General features: G+C 47.5%; 1 protein-coding gene across 2 annotated transcripts in view; it reads left to right on the top strand.

Moving 5' to 3' along the window:
* RASGRP2 (RAS guanyl releasing protein 2) overlaps window positions 1-21,176 on the top strand; it is an 890,649-nt gene that overhangs the window by 332,773 nt on the left and 536,700 nt on the right. For both annotated transcript variants that reach the window (XM_089681654.1, XM_089681653.1), the window contains exon 3: window positions 4,027-4,129. In XM_089681654.1, coding sequence (XP_089537780.1) covers window positions 4,027-4,129 — 103 coding nt within the window. The remainder of the gene's footprint in view (window positions 1-4,026; window positions 4,130-21,176) is intronic.

Raw genomic sequence — 21,176 nt, 5'->3', positions numbered from 1 at the left:
AAGATATTGATCCGATCAGACACTATACTAGCAATGGAGGTTTATTGTGTATGTGAGCGTGTTCTTGGCAATCAGGGACTTACAAATCGCATGCCAAGTCGTACCCTACTGTCCACAATTACAGCTGTCATATTGGTGCGATTCTGACTTGGTCGGAGCTGCGCCAATTTCTAAAGTAGTACATGTACTACTTTTGGTGCGATTTGCATAGACATCGCACCTGAAATCGGCATGTCCCCCAACTTTGAAATAGTGGAATTTCACTGTAAGTCGCATGATTTCAAAGTCAGGCTTGATGTGACCAGGGTGTAAAGCTGTGTTTTGCAAACACATGTTTATGTGCACTGAAACGCGTCAAACATTTGGGCATTCATTAATTCCATTGACTATATTAATTTATTCTTGCCACTGAAATGCAAGCTCAAATTCAACTGCACCTAGTGTTTAGGTGAGTCAAGACATGTTTAGACATGATTAGGTACATTCAGCATTTTTTCTGCCCAAAAGCTCCTCTCCTGAATACACAAGAGATGTTTTTTTTTTTCTTTATAAATGTCTACGTGTGCATGGGGGTGAGTTTAGAGGCTGAAACAAAAGTCGTAAAAGTAGCAGTTTTAGGCCTTGTATGCATGAGGTCGTTATGCTACCAGTCTGGGAGTTGGGTCTCTTACAAGTTCTAAAAGCTGTAAGTGAAAAAACTTATTTGCTTATTTACAGTTTTGCGTACCTTCGATTTTCACCAAAGACTTAACTTAAACTTTACTAAAATTTGTTATATATTAACAGTGATACAGTTTTATCCTTTTAGATTTAGTGGGAATTTAGTAGGAATTGTGTAGATTGTGCTGTGTTTGTGTCCACTAATAATGATTTTAATGTATTTTTTGCAAAAATATTGTTTTGTTAAACATTTGAGCAAATATCGCAGGCCCTTAAAAGTCAGTAGCACCTTTTTTTTCTACTGGTCCTTTGTGTTCAGAAAATGTATGGTTTGGGGGTCTTTTACAAACTTTGAAAGCTGTAGGTAAAAAAGATAACCTCCAGATGTACCTTTTGATTTTCACTGTTTCACAAAAAGGCACCATTTAAAATTTGGTAATATTTGTTATTTATTAACTCAATACAATTTTATCTTTTAGATTTAGTAGGAGTTTTGAAACTTTTGTTGTGTTTGTGTGGACTTTCTTTTACTACATACAACAGTTTTGTGTCATAGCAAACACAAAAATGGTACTTTTTAACTTCCTGAATAGTAATTATAATCATAAATGCACTTTTTGTCCTGCAAAAAGATGCACATTTATAATTTTTTTGAAAGGTGAATTTAACCTTTTAAGCTGGCCAAACACTGTTAGCATCACTTCGCTTGAAAATGTCAAGTTAAAGATTGAAAATGCTAGAAAATCAAAGATGCTGGAGAAGTCAGACAGGAGATTTACTAAAACTGGCGCACTCAGAATCTGGTGAAGCTGTGCCTATTAGCCAATCCGCTTCTAATTTCAGCTTGTTCATTTAAGCTTTGCCAATAAAGCCTGGAAGCTGATTGGTTTCTATACATAGTTGTACCAGGTTTTAACCCCCACAGTGCCTGCATCCAGTTAAAAGCAGTCACTGTTTGGGTATTCAGACATCCATGTGTGTGTGACTGTCTGAATACCACAGCTGGAAGAGATGTTTCCTCCCATTCATGTTGTTTAATGTGGATTTGGGAATCAAGTGATTTATCTTGTTCTGTCCAATGATATGTATGTCTAGACTTATACAAAAATGCTCTGCACATTGAGAACAGCACAGTATTTCCATTATACGCTAAGAAGAGAAGGCAATGGAAAGTCACTGGTTACTGATTCTCTCATGTTACCAATACATTTTTAAACTAAACTGTTACTGGTATTAAAGAAAAACTATAGTATGCTAATATTTTTGGTGAAAGACATCAATTTAATGCAAATAGATGTATCAGTATCTGTTAAGCTTTTTTGTGTTTGTGAGTTCTGTGTATGGTTTGTAGTTACCTATGTAGAGGGCCTGTATGAGAAGTGGAACAGTAAGATTTTTCCCCAGATATCACATTTTATCAGTTCAGTTCTAAAGACTGGTGATCAAGGAACCCACATTGCCTAGATATTTTTTTCTCTTAATACATATCTGTTGCATTACTGCCTACTGTCTCCCAGATCAAACAGCCTCTTGGACAGCGTAAACACCTCCCCTACAGTCCATAACCAAGACTGTGATGAAGAAATGCATATACAATAAGTATGTATAGTCACAAACATAAAATGAACAGTACAGTACTAGCATAACAGAAATTCCACTGGAGAGTATAGGACAGTCCCTAAATATGATAGCAGTGAAAAACATGGAAATTAGTAAAGTTTCAACCTGATATTGTTCCACAAGAGGGAGAGGTACAGAACATGTGTAGGAGGCTGAAGAAAAACTTGAATGATCTTTCCCAGAAATCTCTGGTTTCTTGACCCTCACAGAATAATTAAAGAAAGGGTATCAACCACTTGACCTTCGTATGGTTTTACCCCCTTCATGACCAGACCATTTTTTGCTAGTCAGCACTGTGCTACTTTAACTGGCAATTGGTCAGTCATGCAACACTGTACCCAAATGAAATTTTATGATTTTTTAGAGCTTTCTTTTAGTGGTATTTAATCACCACTGGGATTTAAAAAAAAAATTTCTATATAAACAAAAAAACTGAAAATTAAAAAAAAACACATTTTTATTTGTTTCTGTTATAAAATTTCACAAAGAAATCATTTTTCTTCATAACTTTAGGCCAAAATGAAGTCTGCAACATTTCTTTGGTAAAAATAATCCATATCAGTGTATATTATTTAATCTGTTTAAAAGTTTTAGAGTCTGCAAACTGTGGCATATGCAGCATATATTTGAAAATGGATGTACTGACTGCCTCATTTCTTAAGGCACTATGCCAGGACAGTACAAATACCTCCCAAATAACTCCTTTGTGGAAAGTAGACAGTCTAAGGTATTTTGTAAGAAGCATGGCGAGTTTACTGAAGTTGTAATTTTTTGTCACAATTTTTTGGAATATGAATAAATTAAATTTGTTTTGTACATAATGTCAGCAGTGCAACACAGCGTCATTCATCATATGACTGTGTGATCAGGGATACTGCTTGGTGACAGTATGTAAAAATAAATGTACATTTTTTAGTTATTGTATTTTTATTTTTAAATTTTTTACACACTGTCATCAGCATAGTTCAGCAACAGCATTCATTTGAACTGTCAAGAATAGTTTTCATTCATGGCTCATTGTTTACTATCGTGATGCTGTGAATGGCCCACAGCTATCACATGGTACAGGGTGATGTGATTGGCCCAGGTACCATGTGATCACAGGTGACCAATCACAGATCACACACAGTATTAAACAATTATATCATGAATGGATTACATTCATGACTATTGTTTACTATATGACATGTGATTGCACAGCGATCACGTGGTATCTGGGCCACTCACAGTGGCCTGATACTGAGCACCACAATCCGCTGTGTCCAGTGACCACAGCTGTTGCAGAGTGTACCACTGTGGAGTGTTAATGAGCACCGCAATGTATGGGTACAAAGTGGTGCCTAAGGGAGTTGCCCGCCAGCAGTAAAAGTACTGTTGGTGGTCGGCAAGTGGTTAGTGGCATTTGGTCACTAGATGGTGCTGACCCATTAATAACAGAAACAATGCACGAATTTACATATTTTAAAAATTATTGACATTTTTCACAGAGTATGCTCTTAGGGCAGAACAATATCAGCGTTCATACTCTCAGTAGTGTGATTGGGCAACTCTGTACACTATTGAAAAAAGATCTGTTGAGCAAAACTTTTGAACCTGGATGACATTTGATTTTCTGTCAGTTATATTTTGAAAATATCTTTTGAACTCATCACTGCTGCTTTTGGTATTTAATAAAAAGAAAGACAATAGAAACTGCATGTTAAATCTTCCTTGGTCATAATGGTGTTTTCTCTTTGCCTTGTCTAGATTCAAATGGAAGTCCTAAGAATCGTGAATTGGTTCAAATGTTTCTTATGATGCATCCCTGGTACATTTCATCTGGAGACCTAGCTAAGAAACTCTTTACTCTATATCCTTTATGCAGTTTTTAAAATGTTACGTTATTGCACTGTATTTTAAAGCATATGTAAAGGCAAAATTTTAAAAACATTTGCACATCTCTGCAATACATTTATGTTTCCCTATGTTTTATCTTTTTAACTGGTTCCCGCCTGGCCAATGGCAGATTGAGGGCTTGGCGGGCCTTTCATCCCTCCAGGTGAACGTCATATGACATCCTCCTGGTCACCCCCCTTGTGCGCACCCCTGGGGACGTGGTAAGCTGTATCCCCTGGACAAAGTGCATCACCGATCAAGGTAAAGAACCAATTAAACTGACTCTTTACCATGTGATTAGCTGTGTCCAATCACAACCAATCACAAATGTGAACAAACAGTGGTTTCTTGCTGTGACTGGATTCTCCTCCTCACACACAGATTCTGTGTGGGGAAGAGAACCTGGAAAGAGTTACCACTTAACTCCTTCAGTACTGTGCACCACACTGCCCTGATTGTCACAGCAGCCCAGTGTATCTGTCACAGCAGCCCAGTGTACCTGTCAGTGCAGCCCATCAGTGTACCTGTCAGCGCAACCCATCAATATATCTGAGAGTATAAAAAATACAGTGAGCGCTCCAATGGTCAGCAGCTGAACATTCAAGGAAAACATAAAAGTCCCAAAAATATATATATAAAGAAAATGCAGTGCTGTGTGATGTTACTATATTGTGGGCAAATATAAAATTTATATTTGCCCGCAATATAGTAACATCACACAGCGCTGCATTTTCTTTATATATACATCAATATACCTGTCACACATCCATCAGTGTACCTGTCAGCACATCCATCAGTTTACCTGTCAGCGCATTCATCAGTGTACCTCTCACAGCATCCCATCAATGTACCTGTCACAGCAGCCCATCAGTGCAAGTATCACAGCAGCCCATCAGTGTACCTGTCGTGCAGCCCGTCAGTGTACCTGTTAGCGTAGCCCATCAGTTTACTTGTAACCGCAGCTCATCAGTGTACCTGTCACAGCAGCCATCAGTGTACCTGTTACAGCAGTCATTAGTGTACCTGTCAGCGCATCCATAAGTGTATCCGTTAGTGTGTCACATACCTGGTGGAGATCAAACTGGAGAGGGGGCTTCTCTTGCACCTCTAGTCCAGTGCCTTTGGTAGTGACGAGAGGGAGTGTGGGGACACAGAGTGGCACGAGGGCCAGTACAACAGGTAGCGCCAGCTGGGATTTGCAGGAAGCAGGTGATCGTAGATCACCAGGCAGGAACCAGGAACTGGAACAGGAGTGTAGCCAGGACACAACCCAAAAGATCATCATGAGCCGGGTAGCAAGGTACATGAACATTAGGCAGAGACGGAGTAGCCAGGTAGAGAGGTAAAGGAACGCAAGACAGGGGCAGAGTTAGAATGCAAGCCAAGGTCACTGTAGGAAGGCAGAAATCCAAGGACGTTTGCACAAATGTGACTGCCTGTTTTGTATTGAGCTTTTGCTCAGAATTATGAGCATGCACATAAGTATGAGCATGTGCCAGCCTTCTTCCAACATGTACTGAGGTTCTCTTACATTGCTCCCTCCCAATGGGCAACCTCCGGATGCCCATCTGCAACATCTTTTCAGAATGGGCCTGAAAAAAATGCCTTTATCAGTCTTTTGGCGGGAACATTTGCTTCTGGCTCCCATGAGTTTTCTTCTGGACCAGGGGCGGACTGATCATTTGGAAACTCGGGCACTTCCCGAGGGCCCGGGGTTAGTAGAGGGCCCCATGAGATGCCCCTGGTACCTTTTTCATAGGTTTTTTTGAGTTTGGGCAAGGACACAGGGGCCCAATGATCCCCTATTGCCCGGGGGCCCCATGAGTTGTGAGTCCGCCCCTGTTCTGGACCATAGCCCTTCCATTTAAGAAAACACTGAATAGCTCGCCTTCTTTTCCTGCAGTCCAAAATTCTTTCAACTTCATATTCCTCATTGTCATATACTACTGTAGTTGCTGGTGGACCTGACTCATATCCAGAGAATGGATCTAGTCTTGCGGGTTTTAACAAGGATACATGAAAGACTGGATGAATTTTGTATGTTTCTGGCAGTAAAAGTTAATAAACTGCTGGATCAATTTGTCTCTTGACAGCAAATGGATCAATATATCTAGGTCCTGACTTCTTGGATGGACATGAGTTTTAGATTAGCAGTTGACAGGCCTGTCCTGTGGCTGACTGAACTGCATAATTGTAAGGGAATTCTGTCAGGGGAAGGAGTGATGCCCAATCATCTTCCGCAAAATACAAAAAGAACCAAAGGTACTGCTCCAAAGTTTGATTTGTATTTCAGTCTGGCCATTTGTTTGTGGATGGTAGGCTGAAGAAAAACAAGTTTCAATCTTCAGTGTTCTGCAAAGATCCCTCCAAAACCTAGATGTAAATTGTACTCCTCGATCTGAAGTGGCCCTGCTAGGCACCCCATGAAGTCTGACCACTTCTTTGACGTCATATGACACCCTCCCAGGACTGGAAAACCGCGCTGTAGCCGTCATTCGGCTATAGCGTGGTTGCCAAGTGATTAACCACTTCTCGTCCGGCCCATGTATATAAACGGCTGGACGGGAGCAGTGCAGGGGCAGTGTCAGGAATCCAACCGCGGTAGCCTCTAGCACTCCACAGACTGGAATCCCCCAAGGCGTGGAATCTAAGCTCAGACCTGCTTGTTCACCAGGGCCCCTGATGGTGGGGATGGACTTGGAGCAGGCCGAGACCAGGTCGCGGCCCCTGGGTTCACCCAGCTGTGGTAGAGGCACCGTAGAAGGTGTATAGCGGGTAAGAGTCTGATGTGAGGAGGTAACTAGAGCAGCGTCGGGCAGGCCGGGTCGGTAACAGTGGTGGCGGTGTAGTACAGAATCAGCAGGCAGAGGGATAAACAGGTCACAAGCCGGGTTCGTCAACAGGAGGTCAGAACGTGCGGGGTTAAGCAGGAGAATGGTCAGACAAAGCCAGGGATCAGAACAGGAGACGGACAGCAAATCAGGGTCAGGCAGGGTCGGCAACAAACAATCTACACTCAGGACAAAGATAAGACCATACGGCAATTGAGCATTGCAAGAGCCGGGTTTAAATAGCCCGCCCGACTCCTGACAGGCGCTCCTGGGTCCTAGTGCTTGCCCGGCGCCGTCATTGGTGACAGGCGCGCCTGGGTCCTAGTGCCCGACTGCCTGTATGTTTTGTCAGGATTCTACGCATGTTCAGATTCGATCACTGCAGCGATCTTCTCATTCCCTGACATTGCCCCCCCCCTTACAGGCAGCCTCCGGATGCCCAACCGGTTTCTCCTTTGAGGCTGGTTGTGAAGGAATTCCCGCATTAATCTGGAGACATGGACGTTCTGGGCAGGTTCCCACAAATTTTCCTCCGGCCCATAGCCTTTTCACTTGATTAAATACTGTACCTGACCACCCCTCCTCCTACAATCCAAAATTGCTTCCACCTCAAATTCTTCCTCCCCATTGATGTCTATGGCATCTGGAGGTCTAGACCTGCGGTCTAAAAAGGGTTCTGGAACCACAGGCTTCAACAACAATACATGGAAGACTGGGTGTATCTTGAGGGATTCAGGGAGAGCCAACTTAAAAGCTACTTCGTTAAACTTACGTTCTACCTGGAAGGGCCCCACAAACTTGGGTGCCAATTTTTTGGATGGGCAAGTCAGTTTTAGGTTGACCGTTGATAACCAAACCCGATCCCCAGGATGTATAGCCAATTCTCCCTTTCTCCTCCTGTCACACTGTCACAGAACCTTTTACTGTCCTTTTGGGCCTTAGCCATTGTCTCTTGTAGTAGCTTGTTATTGGTAGTGAAGAATTCTAAGGTGTCCTGAGCCGCTGGGACTGAGTTCTCAGGAACCAGGTCTTGCCTAGTGGAAGAAAATGGGCCATTTTAGACAGGCGGTCCACCACCACAAAGATCACGGTGTGGTCTTGTTAGGGTGGCAATTCAACAATAAAGTCTAACGAGATCATACTCCAGGGTCGGTTAGGTATTGGCAAAGGTTTCAATAAGCCCCAGGCCTTGTCTCTGGTGGGTTTGTTTCGGTTACAGACGGGGCAAGATTTCACATACGTTTCACAGTCCTTGGCCATGTTTGGCCACCAAAATGTACGTCGTGTCAGATCTAATGTCTTATGTATCCCAAAGCGTTCTGCTAGGGGATGGTCATGACAAAACCCCAACACCAGGGATTGGACCTCCTTGGGTACCACGACCTGTTCCCCCCTCCAAAAAAGACCCTCCTTGTTCAGCAGGGAGACCCCAGGCAGGTCAGGAACCCGGTTGGAGGCAGCCTGCAATTTAGACAGTAGTTCTGACTGTAGCAATAGAAAGCTACCTGCCGGCATGATGGTGTCTGGCTGGGGCGTTTCCCTAGGATCCTCAAACATCCGAGAAAGGGCATCAGGCTTAGTGTTCTTTGACCCAGGACAATACGTTATGTGAAGACTAAATTAATTTATAGTGCCGCGCTCCTATTTGCAAAATCCTTAGTTATAAATGATCTCACACTTATAAATACACTAAAAGGTGCTTAAGTTGATACATAAATAATATTATATCAAATGAATTACTGTGACTTGTAAATAAATTCAAAATAAATTAGAAATAAAATAAGAGCGCGGCACTATAAATTAATTTATACAATTGAACAATAGGAACACAATTAAGTGGGTTTGTGTAAGTGCCAGCGAACCTAGCACACCATACAAGTAGATAATTACTAATAGCTTACTGAATACCTCATTCATAATAGCTCACAAGTATTCACTTTTTATAATATGTGAAGACTAAATCTTGCAAAAAACAGTGCCCATCTGGCCTGGCGTGGACGGAGGCGTTTGGCTGTTTTTAAATACTTCAGGTTTTTGTGGTCAGTATAGACCAGAATGGGGTGTAGGGCCCCCTCTAGCAGATATTGCCATTCCTCCAGAGCTGTCTTAATGGCCAGTAACTCCCTATCCCCAATATCGTAGTTCCTTTCAGACGGGGATAGCTTCCTGGAGAAAAAAGCCACTGGACGTATTAGCTCCTCGGCCCCCACCCTCTCTGACAATACTGCCCCTACAGCCACTTCCGATGCGTCTACCTCTAGTATGTAGGGTAGGGATTAGAGATGAGCGAATCGAACATGGCGAAGTGGAATTCGTTTCGAAGATCAGGAAATATTCGATTTGCGCCGAATCCGAAAATTAGCAAACTTCGGATGCACGAATCGAATTTTCCCAAAAATGGCAGCGACATGTGTGGCGACGGAGCGGGGATCTCTGGGAAGGCGCGCAGACAAGGCGCGCTGACCCATAATGCATTCATTCATGACATGTGATCGCATTAGCCAATCAGCAGCCAGCACTGTGTAATGGTGGAGCTATAAATTGCGGCCATCTTAGAATTCTCCATTAGCCTCCGGTCATTCAAGAGAGACAGACCTGTCTGTATTAGGGACAGAGTTAGGGCCACAGAGACTTTAGGGCCACAGAATCGTTACTCAGGGCCACAGAATCGTTACTCAGGGACACAGAATTGTTACTCAGGGACACAGAATTGTTACTCAGGGACACAGAATCGTTACTCAGGGACAGACACAGAATTGTTACTCAGGGACACAGAATTGTTACTCAGGGACACAGAATCGTTACTCAGGGACACAGAATCGTTACTCAGGGACACAGAACTGTTACTCAGGGACACAGAATTGTTACTCAGGGACACAGAATTGTTACTGAGGGACACAGAATCGTTACTCAGGGACACAGAATTGTTACTCAGGGACACAGAATTGTTACTCAGGGACACAGAATTGTTACTGAGGGACACAGAATCGTTACTGAGGGACACAGAATTGTTACTCAGGGACACAGAATCGTTACTCAGGGACACAGAATCGTTACTGAGGGACACAGAATCGTTACTGAGGGACACAGAATCGTTACTCAGGGACACAGAATCGTTACTCAGGGACACAGAATCGTTACTCGGGGACACAGAATATTTACTCAGGGACACAGAATCGTTACTTTCTGCTTCACAACCACTATTGAATTAAAGAGTATGTCAGACAACACGCAGAGGAGTGGCAGAGGAGGCAAAGTTTCAGGAGCGAGCAGACGTGGCAGCAGAGGAAGGGGTCGAGGCAGCACTAGTCGCAGCCAGAGGCCAGTGCTCCCGGTGTCATCCAGCGGTCGTGTCTCCACCGACAACCCTGCCGTCATCGATTGGTTGACTCGGTCGTCTTCCTCTTCCCAGGTCACCTCTGACACCTACAGCCAACGGTCGGTGGGTACGTCAGACACAACCGTTAGTTGGCATGGCCCGGGAGCAAGCCCACTGAAATCACGTGTCCTCGACCTGCCCCTGTCCTTTGGTGTTCCCTCACCAAGCGAAGTATCGCATGCTGTGGGCTCAGCCCCACTGTACAGTGAGGAAGAGCTAACAGAGGGCGGTCAGGAACGGGGGGAGACATCCGCCTCTTCAGCAGCCAGGCGAAGAAGTACTGGCGAGGAGAGTGGCTCGGTAGCCGGTCTAGAGACAGGTCTGTCTCCTGACCCACACGCAGCCGAGGGGGCTAGTAGTGACGCGGAGACCCTAATTGATGATAAGGCTGATCGCACTTGGCAGCCTCGTCGTCATCAGGCTATTGCTTCCGCATCATCAGGAGAAGAGGGTGCCAGCTTGCCAGCGAGCAAAACAGTCGGTGGGTTGCCCAGGAGGCAGCAGGGTCGCAGCAGTGTCAGTGGAGGCAAACGGCCACGGAGTAGAGCACCAGCTCCACTGCAGCCTACCACCACGGCCAGTAGTGGTGCCGGTGTGCACGGAGGAAGTAGCAGTCAGCCAGTGAGGAGTAGCGGGGGCAAAGTTTCCTACTCGGCGGTGTGGCAATTTTTCGTCAAGCCGCCCGAGGAAGTAAACGTAGCCGTATGTCGACTATGTGGCCAGAAAGTCAAGCGTGGCCAGGGGGCCCATGTTGGGACTACAGCGTTGCGTCAGCATATGCAGCGTCGCCATTCGGTGGCCTGGGAAAACCGTGATAAAGATACGGCGGTTCTACCTGCCCCAGCCCCCGCTCCATCACCCGCTCCGTTACTTGCTCCGTCACCCGACGTCAATCGCCCTCTATCAGCCAGTCAAGGCTCCAACACCTCTGCTGAGGGGAGTTGTCGCTCGTTGGCATCTTCCGCTCGTTCAGATGCTCCTTCTCCTGCTACTCCTCTTCACGGATTCCGTCAGCAGTCTTTCTTGGAATCCGTTTCCAAGAGACAACAGTTTGCGAGCACGCACCCGACGGTGCAGAAGCTGAACATCCTCCTGTCCAAGTTGCTGGTGCTGCAGTCCCTCCCTTTCCAAGTGGTGGACTCAGCACCTTTCCGAGAAATTATGGCTTGTGCCGAGCCGCGGTGGAGAGTGTCAAGCCGGCATTTCTTCGCCAAAAAGGCAGTGCCAGCCCTGCATTCACATGTAGAAGAGATGGTGGGCCAGTCTTTGAGCATGTCGGTCTCTGCCAAAGTGCACGGCAGCGCCGACGTGTGGAGCTGTAACTACGGTCAGGGACAGTACATGTCATTTACGGCCCACTGGGTGAACGTGGTGCCGGCACAGCCGCACCAGCAACTTGGACAGGTCACGCCGCTTTTGCCTCCACGTTTGCACGTCCTTGGTCCAGCAAAGATGTCCGCCTCTACCACCTCTTCTTCCGCCATGTCCTCAGCCGCCACCCCCGTGCCAAGTCCCATTACCCGACCGGCATATCACATGTGCAGGGCGCAACGGTGTCACGCTGTGCTGCACCTGGTATGCCTTGGCGAACGTAGTCACACAGGGGAGGAACTTCTGAGTGTAATGAACAGAGAAATCGACAGATGGCTGTCTCCGCGCAAACTGAAAATCGGAACCATGTTGACCGACAACGGAAAGAACATGGTGTCTGCTCTGCGTCAAGGAAGGTTGTGCCATGCGCCATGCATGGCTCACGTGTTCAATCTGGTTGTCAAGCGGTTCCTAAAATCCACCATCTTACTGCAAGACATCCTTAAAATGTCACGTAAACTTTGCATGCATTTCAGCCATTCCTACACCGCAAAGCACACCCTCCTTGAGCTGCAGCGGCAGAACGGAATTCCACAGCATCGCCTGATCTGCGACGTTGCAACAAGGTGGAATTCAACCCTACATATGTTAGACCGCCTTTACGAACAGCGAAAGGCCATCACCGATTTCCTGATGTTACAAGCGGATAAAGGTACTCCCCTGTGTAACTTAGATGTCAGCCATTGGCAGCTCATGCGTGACACCTGCCGCTTGCTCAGGCCCTTTGAGGAGGCCACGCTATTCGTGAGTCGGCAGGACTATGGGATGAACGACGTCATTCCTCTGTTGCACGTCCTTGAACAAATGCTGTTAACAATGGCTGGTCAGGGTGCGGTAGACGTGGTGCACAGATCTCAACGCCACATGACCCCTGTGGGGGCAGGACAGGAAGAAGAGGAGGAGGTAGAGGAGGACATTGGTGCTCAGGAATTATTGAGTGAAATGGGTGGTTTTTCCACTCAGCGGACAGGAGTGGAGGAGCAGGAGCATCTGGTAGAGGAGGAGGAGGAGGAGACAGAGGACCCAGACGCACCGTGGCAGTATGCTGTGGAGATGGAGGCAGGGAGTCCCTCGCATTCCTTGGCACAAATGGCCCATAGCATGCTCGGTTGCTTGCGTAGCGACAGCCGAATAATAACCATCAGACAGAGGGATGACTTTTGGCTGTCCACCTTGTTGGACCCTCGTTACCGTTCAAAAATGGTGGCCTTTTTCACACCTGCTGAGAGGGAGGCCAAAATAAAGTACTATAAAAACCACCTATGTAGTCAGTTGGTCTCTGCCTTTCTGCGCCAACGTCCATCCTCAGACACTGTGGGCCCTGTGCGCTCGCGTTCCGCTGCCATGGCAGCAGGGGAGGGGTGGGGTGGTAGGAGCAGTGGCAGCTCCACCAGCAGCGGCTGCCTCAGTCTGCAGTCGATGATGAGTAGCTTTCTTCACCAGCGCAGTGAGGAAACTACTAACCAGCCGCAGCAGCAGCAGCAGCATCAGGTGGACCTGGAGCAGGACCTCAAACAACAGGCTCGGGCCTACTTGGACAGCACCCTGCCAACCGAGGTAGACAATCCCCTTGACTACTGGGCAACGAAACTTGACCTTTGGCCCCAACTAGCTGAATTTGCCCTTGAAAGGCTGTCATGCCCGGCCAGTAGCGTGGCATCGGAGCGCGTGTTTAGTGCGGCAGGAGGTATTGTAACTCCGCGGAGGACACGACTGTCCACCCAAAGTGTGGAGGGACTCACGTTTGTGAAAATGAATCAGGCGTGGATTAGTCTGGATTTCAAACCACCAGTTCCTGACACAACTGACTAAATCCGCCATGAATCATGCCCCAAACATGTTATTATTTTTAACATAGGCCTCTGTATGGCCTTCAATTTAAGCTGCTTACGCTTCGCCACTCTGCCACGGGCCCCTGTACCGCCTCCTCATGCTGCTGCCAGGTCCAGAGTGTGTCATTGGTCCCTGTACGGCCTCCCATTGCTGCTGTCTCCATCGCCACACTCTGCCATGTGCCACTTTCAGGTCTCCTCACACTGCTGGTGGGTTCCATTTTGTCATAGGGTGCTGTTTGGCCTCCCATTGCTGCTGCCAGGCCTGTAATATGCCATGGGCCCCCGTACCGACTCCTCATGCTGCTGCCAGGCCTGTAATCTGTCATGGGCCCCTGTACTGCCTCCTCATGCTGCTGCCAGGTCCAGAGTGTGTCATGGGTCCCTGTACGGCCTCCCATTGCTGCTGTCTCCATCGCCACACTCTGCCATGTGCCACTTTCAGGTCTCCTCACACTGCTGGTGGGTTCCATTTTGTCATAGGGTGCTGTATGGCCTCCCATTGCTGCTGCCAGGCCCGTAATCTGCCATGGGCCCCCGTACCGACTCCTCATGCTGCTGCCAGGCCCGTAATCTGTCATGGGCCCCTGTACCGCCTCCTCATGCTGCTGCCATGTCCAGAGTGTGTCATGGGTCCCTGTACGGCCTCCCATTGCTGCTGTCTCCATCGCCACACTCTGCCATGTGCCACTTTCAGGTCTCCTCACACTGCTGGTGGGTTTCATTTTGTCATAGGGTGCTGTATGGCCTCCCATTGCTGCTGCCTCCACCGCCACACTGTGGCTCCACACTCTGGTTTTGGCCCCGTGACTGCCCAAATGAGTGAAGTGTGCGGTGATTCTAAGATCGACGGCACTCATCTGCATGTCATACTGACTGACAGTATTATTTCTCTTCCCCAGCAGACTCCAAGGGCATTTAAATTAAAGGTACAGTGTTCTGCACTAATATAAAGGCTCTCTGAAGCCTAGAAACACCCTTTTTACACGTTAAATTCGCAGCGAATATATTCGCCTCGAATCAAATTTATTCCGCGAATTCAGCGAATCAGCCGAATCGAATTTTTGAATAATTCGCTCATCTCTAGTAGGGATGCGTCAGGGTGGCTCAGAATGGGAGCCGTTGTGAATAGCGTTTTCAATGCGTCAAAAGCTGCCTGTGCAGCTAGAGTCCATTGGAAACAAACTCCTACCTTGGTGAGCTGGGTAATGGGCGCTACCAGGCCTGAGAAGTTCTTTATGAATTTTCTCTAAAAATTGGCGAACCCAATAAATCTCTGAACTCCCTTCTTATCCGTGGGGGCAGGCCATTCCAGGATGGCCGAGATCTTTTGTGGGTCCATAGCGATCCCCGTAGTGGAGATTATTAAACCAAGAAATGAAATGCTTTCCTGTTCAAAGCAGCCTTTCTCGGCTTTCGCATAAAGGCCATGCTGACGGAGGCGTTCCAGCACACTCTTAACATGTCCCCGATGTGCTTCCAGGGATGAGGAAAATATCAGGATATCGTCCAAATAGACAATGACAAAGATATCCAGAAAGTCCTTGAAAATGTCATTGACATTGCTGGAAGGTGGCCCGTGCATTACATAGCCCAAAAGGCATGACAAGACATTCAAAATGTCTGAACCGAGTGCGAAATGCCGTTTTACACACGTCCCCCTCACGTATCCAAACCAAGTTATAGGCACCCCTGAGGTCAAACTTGGAGAAGATGGATGCCGTCCTCAACCTCTGAAACAATTCTGGGACCAAAGGAAGGGGGTAGCGGTTCTTGACCGTAATCTTATTGAGGTCCTTGTAATCAACACACGGTCTCAGGGATCCGTCCTTCTTTTCAACAAAGAAAATCCCTGCCCTGGCCGGGGATGTGGAAGGGGGGATAAATCCCTTCTGGAGGCTCTCGTCTATATATTCTCTTAAGGCCCCTAGTTCCCACTCAGATAACGGGAAAATGTGGCCGAAAGGAATCTCGGAGCCCGGGAGCAGATCGATGGGGCAATCATAGGCCCGATGTGGGGGAAGAACCTCTGCCCCCCGTGGACTAAACACGTCCAGGAATTGGTGGTAAGCTGCAGGTACCATTTGAGCTAACTCGGCATCAGGACTTACAGTTAACAAGGCTGGGATATCTAGTGATGCCAATGACAATGTTCCTGACAGTATCGTGAGTGGAACTGGACCGACCCGGTCTTCCAGTCAATTTGGGGGTCGTGAGCTCGTAGCCAAGGGAGCCCCAAAATAATAGCAGATATATTAGAAGAAAAAGCAGAGAACTTACAGTCTTTCTCCGGACAGGAATGCACCATATGACCCGCTGCTCCGCAGTAAAGACACAGGTTATTGGCTTGACGCCTCTGTCATTCCTCAGTAGAGAGGGTAGGCCGCATCAGGCCGAGTTGCATCAGCTTGGCCCCCTCGAACGGCTCTGGGCTCCGACTGCCGATGCTGACCCTTGGCATGACAGGTATTCTAGGCATCATCCATAAAGTTCTCTGCCCCTGGCTGGACCTCTCCTGTCTCCTTTCCTGCAATTGGCGATCGATCTGTATGGCCTGATCGATTAAACCTTCCAAGGAGTCTGGAATTCCTGTTCTCGCCAACTCGTCCTTCAGTGGTTCTGACAGTCCCAACCGGAACTGGTGCATCATTCCACTGTGTGTCTCCACTCCATTACCTGAACTCAGCGGCATAGTCCTCCGCTGCCCAGCGTCCCTGTTGTAATGAGTAGAGAGCTGCCTCGGCCGAGGCGGCTCGATGCGGGTCATCGTACAATTGTGCCATCGTCTTAAAGAATTTGGCGACAGTACTTAAATGCGGGTGGTGGGCCTCCATCAGGCGATGAGCCCATCCCTGGGGCTCACCCTGCAGCAAGGATATGACAAAGTCTACCTTCACTGATTCGGAAGAGAAGGTCCGGGGTTGCAGGTCAAAGTACAACTGGCAGGAATTTTGGAAGGCCCTGAATTTCCCTCGGTCCCCACTGAACCGCTCAGGGGTCGGTACTCTTGGCTCTGGCGGAGGGATGGTAAATGCTGCTACAACTGCAGACCCCGCTGGCCAGAGGCGTACCCACTGGGGCTGGAGTTGTGGGTGCTGGTGAGGCCAGGCTCTGGACCTGTCCCTCCAGGTGCTTGTATCCCTCTTCCAGGGTCTTCACTGCCCGTGTGAGTGCTGCCAGATGTTGGCGCATCTCTTCCCAGGGTGAAGGTCCTCCTCTAGACTTTGACATGGCCGTGTGGGGATGGACTTGGAGCAGGCCGAGACCAGGTCGCGGCCCCTGGGTTCACCCAGCTGTGGTAGAGGCACCGTAGAAGGTTTATAGCGGGTAAGAGTCTGATGTGAGGAGGTAACTAGAGCAGGGTCGGGCAGGCCGGGTCAGTAACAGTGGTGGCGGTGTAGTATAGAATCAGCAGGCAGAGGGATAAACAGGTCACAAGCCGGGTTCGACAGGAGGTCAGAACGTGCAGGGTTAAGCAGGAGAATGGTCAGACAAAGCCAGGGATCAGAACAGGAGATGGACAGCAAATCAGGGTCAGGCAGGGTCGGCAAAAAACAATCTACTCTCAGGAACTCAGGAACACAGATAAGACCATATGGCAATTGAGCTTTGCAAGAGCCGGGTTTAAATAGCCCGCCTGACTCCTGACAGGCGCTCCTGGGTCCTAGTGCTTGCCCGGCACCATCATTGGTGACAGGCGCGCCTGGGTCCTAGTGCCCGACTGCCTGTATGTTTTGTCAGGATTCTACGCATCTGCAGATTCGATTGCCGCGGCGATCTTCTCATTTCCTGACAGGCAGGTGGCCGTTTATAAATGTCCTCCCCGCTTCCTGCTTGTGCGCGCTCCCTGGGAGTGCCCAGCATCATGATCCGGTGCCCGCTGTGTCCTCCGGAACACTGATCATTGTATGGGACCTCTGTGTGAGGTCCCGATCATGTGATCACTGATTGGCCAATCAGTGATCACTTGAAGAGTAGAGTTGTACCATTTTTCTTGGTCAGTTTGTGGTTTTATTCTTTCTGGTTTCTTAAAGTTTTATAGTACTACATATGTGTGATTTAATATTTTCACTTGTTTCCACCAATACTGAGCTACACTGTATAATATAATTTATATACAGTATGTGGATGAAGTTACAGAATTTTTGGGATAGCGCTACACCATTTTGTTGTAATATACATCTATTTCTATCTAGGCATATAGTCAGGTTATAGCAGCTCCCCCTTTCTTTGGTGCACAGGCAGGTAGCGCGGGAGGTCCATTCTATAACTTTGGGTACAAACACCTTCTGGTTATGCAGAAACAGACCTCTTTGTTCCTGAAGACAGACATCTCGTGGTAGGACATCCTTTACAGATACCTGCTTTAGCTGAGTAATCAGATTTGCTTAAAGCAGCAAAAAGCTTTGGGCTGGCAGAATTGTGACTGATTGACAAGGCACTTCATCTTCTGGCTTGCCATTCTTGGAACCTGTCCACAGAGGAGAACATTGGTCCAGGAAGCAAGCAGAGATGTGGTCAGCAACAGCCAAAGGAATCGTCCAGGCAGAAGGCAGGAACATGGTCCATAAAATGTAATGAGTCAGTGCAGGCAGCAGGCAGAGATATGGTCAGCACAGCCAATGTATTGGTCCAGGCAACAGGCAAGAATATGGTCCATAAAAAGTCCTGGGTCAGTGCAGGCAGTAGACATAGATATAGTCAACATAGCAAAAGTATTGATCCATGCAGGCAGGTAAGAGCATGGTCCATAAAAAGTCCTGGGTCATTACATGCAGCAGGCAGAGATATGGTCAGCACAGTCAAATTACTGGTCCAGTTTAACAGACCCTGATCCAGGAATAACAAAACCCAGAGACCCCGTTGTTATTTTGACCCCAACTACTACAGTAGCAGAACAAAATATCAGTCTAAGCAGCAGGCAAAAAACATGGTCGATTAACAGGCCGAGGTCAGTGCAGGTGGAAGGCAGAAATGTGGTTGATAAACAATCCAGACAGCAGGAAGAGGAATTTTTGATAATCAGGTTAGAGTCATTTCAGATGGAAAGCAGAAACATGGTTTAGAAATAATCCAGACAGCAGGCAGAAGCATAATCAGTAAACAGGCCAGGATCAGTTAAGGATGAAGGCAGAGGCATGGTAAATTGAGGCAGCAGGAAAATGATCAGCACAGATATTAGAAATGGGGAAATGGCAGGCTGCTGAAAATAAGGGGAACTAATATTTTAGTGACGTGTGATAAAGTCGGAAGCAGTCTGATGCACAGGCCTGGTTGGGAGGAACATTGAGGACAATTATTATATTATTATTATAGCGCCATAAATTTATGCAGTGCTTTACATATATATAGTACATTCACATCAGTCCCTAATCCTCAAGGAGCTTACTATCTAAGGTCCCTAAATTACGTTCATAAATACACATACTAGGGCCAATCTAAACAGGATCCAGTTAACCTACCAGCATGTCTTTGGAGTGTGGGAGGAAAGTGAAGTACCCGGAGGAAACCCATGCAGGCACAGGGAGAACATGCAAACTTCAAGCAGTTGGTGCTAGTACTACCCTAGGCAGAAATGCTAACCATTTAGCCACTGTGCTGCCCCATTGATAAAACCCAATTCCTTCTCTACTGTAAAAACGTAAATAATTGCTATTCTCATGGCAACAAAGCTGGTAAACTCCTAGCAAAGCAATTAAAAGAAAGGTAGCTAAACAAAAACTTCCACATCTTTTCCATCCCCAGACTCGGGAAAAACTCCTTAACCCACAAGAAATAGCAGATGCATTCAGTATCTACTATGGTTCATTATATAACCTAAAACAAGACCTATCTATTCCTCAAGCAACTCCAGACAAAATTGCAGACAATAAAAACTGGTGTCTCTCCCCCTCTGCTGAAAACAATCCTTTTTTTTGGTGTTTTCTTCCTGTTTCTGGAATGTTCTCAGGGAAATGGCGCCCATGAAGTCTGCTGACACAATCGGAGTGAATGCTTTCTGGTGGGGATCCTTGCTAGTAGATTAACCACTTGCCTACCAGGCACTTATACCCCCTTCCTTACCAGGCCAATTTTCAGCTTTCAGCGCTGCCGCACTTTGATTGACAATTGCGCGGTCATGCAACATTGTACCCATATGAAATTTTGATCATTTTTTTCTCACAAATAGAGCTTTCTTTTGGTGGTATTTAATCGCCACTGGGCGCTTTACTTTTTGCGCTATAAATTAAAAAAAGTGCAAAAAATTTGAAAAAAAAAAAAAGTTTATTTGTATCTTTTATAAAATTTTTCAAACAGGTATTTTTTCTCCTTCACTGATTTGCGTTGATGAGGCGGCACTGATGGGTACTGATAGGCGGCACTGATGGGCACTGATAGGCAGCACTAAAGGGCACTGATAGGCAGTACTAATGAGGTGGCACGGATAGGCGGCACTGATAGACAGCACTAATTAGGGGTCACGGATAGGCGGCACTGATATGCAGCACTGATAGGCAGCACTGATAGGTGACACTGATGATGGGTACTGATAGACGGCACTGACTGGCATCACTTCTGGGCACTGACTGGCGGCACTGACTGGCACAACCCCTGGGCACTGACTGGTGGCACTGACTGGCAGCACTGCTGGGCTGCACTGGTGGGTGGCACTGGTGGGCAGCACTGGTGGGTGGGCACAGGTGGGTGGCACTGGTGGGCACAGGTGGGTGGCACTGGTGGGCACAGGTGGGTGGGCACAGGTGGGTGGCACTGCTGGGCACATGTAGGTGGCACTTCTGGGCACAGGTAGGTGGCACTGCAGAGTGGCACAGGTGGGTGCACTGCTGGGCACAGGTGGGGGCACTGCTGGGCACAGGTGGGGGCACTTCTGGGAACGGGTGGGCGGGGCTAGTGGGCGCACTGCTGGGGGGAACTTGCGGGTGTCACTGCTGGGCACCGATCATCAGGGCACTGATCATCAGTGCCCTGATGATCGGTGCCAATCCCCGCTCTGACAACTGCCGGTTCTCGGCAGTACTTTCCTCACGATCTGACAGCGTGAGGAAAGTGCAGCCGAGAACCGGCACTTGCATTTCCCTGTGATCAGCGTGTCATTGGACACCGCTGATCACGTGGTAAAAGGCCGGTGGGATCGGCCTTTCACCACATCACGTGATCAGCTGTGTCCGTAGGACACAGCGATCACGGAGATCGCCGGGTGCGCGCCCCCTGGGGCGCACAGGAGAGCGCGTTCTGGGAGGACGTCATATGACGTCCACTCAGAACTGGCCGGCCGCGGTGAAGCCGTCATTCGGCTATGCGCGGTCGGCAAGGTAGTGATGATAAATTTGAGGAAGGTGGTGGGCTTTCCGTTGACTTTCTAGGTTGTAGTAGTACTGCCTGGACCTTAAAGAAGGGGACATACCCCGAAAGCTTGTCCTCAAAATTGGATGTTAGTGCAAATAAAAAAAGTATCATGTCAGTACTCATTTGTTTCTGTCGCAAGTGCACTAATATGGCTACAATCACCTCAAGCTAAAAACATATGGGAAAATTGACATGCTCAAAAGACTCATTATGCATCAAAGAATATACATTGGGGTGTTTGCTTTCCAAAATGGGGTCATT

The sequence above is a fragment of the Staurois parvus genome, unplaced genomic scaffold (assembly GCF_062004578.1).
Source record: "Staurois parvus isolate SC_StPar_1 unplaced genomic scaffold, SC_StPar_1.0 ptg000275l, whole genome shotgun sequence".
In the NCBI taxonomy this organism is placed as follows: domain Eukaryota; kingdom Metazoa; phylum Chordata; class Amphibia; order Anura; family Ranidae; genus Staurois; species Staurois parvus.
The sequence above is the reverse complement of the archived record's forward strand: the minus strand, read 5'-3'. Positions and strand labels throughout refer to the sequence as shown.